Source organism: Penaeus monodon, chromosome 17 (assembly GCF_015228065.2).
Source record: "Penaeus monodon isolate SGIC_2016 chromosome 17, NSTDA_Pmon_1, whole genome shotgun sequence".
Taxonomy (NCBI): domain Eukaryota; kingdom Metazoa; phylum Arthropoda; class Malacostraca; order Decapoda; family Penaeidae; genus Penaeus; species Penaeus monodon.
The window spans coordinates 41,094,201-41,096,700 of record NC_051402.1 but is presented as its reverse complement, the minus strand read 5'-3'; the positions used below and the strand labels follow the sequence as shown (position 1 = coordinate 41,096,700).

The window sequence follows — 2,500 nt, the reverse complement described above, 5'->3', positions numbered from 1 at the left end:
CCCTTGGCTACTGTCTTGATCATCATCTCCGCCGAGTAGATCGCCAAGAACATATACCTGAAGGAGGGGAAGAAGAAGAGGGGGGGGTGGGGGTTAGCACTTTGGTTTGATTTTTATAATAATTGATTATATATATTTTTTCTCTTTTTTCTTTATTATTGCTAAAGAGGAATAGTAGAAATCGTGATGATTATGATGATGATGGTAATGCTGATGGTGATGATGACAAAAATGTCTATACCATTAATTTTCGCTTTGTTTTACATCAGAATAAAGAGTCATAGTACTGGAAACAATTAAATAATAATAATAATAATAACAAAACCTTTTATTTTCTCTTTGACTCTATGCATTCGTATTTGTGTTAGGGCGAAGGGTGGGAGAGAGGAGAGAGTGATGATGAAGGAGGGAATGAAAGACAATGAAGGTGATAAATATATACACACACCCACACCCACACACATACTCTCACACACATACACCCACACCCACCCACACCCACACACACACACACACATATGGATGATAAAACACTCTTCCGTGTTGATACAGTTTCGAAATCCACCTGGATTCCATCTCCAGGTCCTGCAGATGGAATCCAGGTGGATTCCGAAACTGCAGTCTCATTTTCCATAAATCTAATTTTTACATTGTGGGTTTTTCTAACACCCACACACAATGCTTATAACAATAATAACAAAAGTAAATAATACAAACGCTAATAACGACAATGATTGTGATAAAGTACCACCCTTACTCAAAGCCAAGGTCTATAGCAGTTCCTCCTCCAGCCCTTGGCCGAACCCAGGATCTATTTCCGTCGGCGAGCACCCCCTCCTCCTCCTCCTCCTCCGCCCTCGCTTCCCAAGGGCGCCCTCCGATCGTTCACCTTCACGATTTCCCGGAAAGACGAGCGCGATCGAGATGCCGAATCCCATTCATTATTCATCACTTCCTCGCGATCCACAAACACCTAGGTTCATCACACGCCAATCCCGCTGGCCCGAGTAACGCGCCAGGCTACGCAGACGCACGCACGCACGCACATTACATCTTCAGGTGCTGTGTTGACCGCCCGCCCCTCTTTCTCCCCCCTATCTTCCTTCTTCTCCTATCCTCCTCCTCCTCCTTCTTCTTCTTCTTCTTCTTCTTCTTCTTCTTCTTCTTCTTCTTCTTCTTCTTCTTCTTCTTCTTCTACTTCTACTTCTACTTCTACTTCTTCTTCTTCTTCTTCTTCTTCTTCTTCTTCTTCTTCTTCTTCTTCTTCTTCTTCTTCATCTTCATCTTCATCTTCATCTTCATCTTCATCTTCTTCTTCTTCTCCTCCTCCTTCTCCTCCGCCTTCGCTCGTCCTCCTCCTCTTCCTCCTCCTTCGCCTGTGCGGAAATATTGACACAGCCCTCGACGCCCAAGCCAGTAATTTCACTTGCGGTCGTTGCTCCTCCGACCCGGGCGACCGAGCCGACGCGTTCACAGCAGCGTCAACATGTCTCCTTCGCCGTCTCTCTGTCTCGTTCTCTGTCAGTCCCTTTCTCTCTCTCTTTCGCTTTTCCCGTCTGTCTCTTCCCTGCTTTTCCCCTCCTAGGGCAGTGTTCATATTTTACTGATATGTATGCGCTGCGGACGTCACGTACACTGGCACTTTCGATCTGAACCCGTGCCGTGTCTCACGAAGCGCGTCCCGGAGCTTCGAATCTCGACGGCGAAACAACGTCAACGCTATTCCCGGAACCCGTTTGGAAATTGCTTCGAACAGCACTCCATCGACATCACACTCCCCTCTCCCCACGGCCTATCCTATCCTATGAAAAGCCTCTTGCATAAAACGGAATAACCTCATTTTGCGAAAATGAACGCGAACACAAAGGCTGGCGGGGAAGGTACCTGCCCTCAACACTATAAAATTTAGGGCCACGAATTCGCTGATTCGGCCTCACCTGACCTGAACGCCGCCGCAGGTCTGCCCCGCTGCTTTACAGCCAGATACGTCGGATGTACTCGCTGTTTTCCCTAAACCATTTCGCTTTTTACGTCTCCCAAACGAAAACAGAAAATCAGACCCTCGGGGCAAGCAAATTGGAGGGAGTTCGGTGAACATTTTGTAAAGATTTACGTGATTCGAACGATTACTATGTATATGATCTTCAAAAAAAGAGTACATGTAAAGTATACACACACACACACACACACACACACACACACACACACACACACACACACACACACATATATATATATATATATATATATATATATATATATATATATATATATATATATATATACATATACTATATATATATATATATATATATATATATATATATATATATATATACATATACATATATATATACATATATATATATATATATATATATATATATATATATATACATATATATATATATATATATATATATATATATATATATATATATAGAATATATATAGTATATGCATATAAAAGAAAAAAATATATATACATATACACATATAT

General features: G+C 41.8%; 1 protein-coding gene across 1 annotated transcript in view; it reads right to left on the bottom strand.

Moving 5' to 3' along the window:
* The window catches only part of LOC119583747 (sodium channel protein 60E-like), a gene marked incomplete at its 5' end in the record, with an annotated part of 24,322 nt that overhangs the window by 746 nt on the left and 21,076 nt on the right, over window positions 1-2,500 (bottom strand). The window contains 1 exon segment of the mRNA XM_037932404.1: window positions 1-57. This exon segment is cut by the window's left edge and continues 746 nt beyond it. Coding sequence (XP_037788332.1) covers window positions 1-57 — 57 coding nt within the window.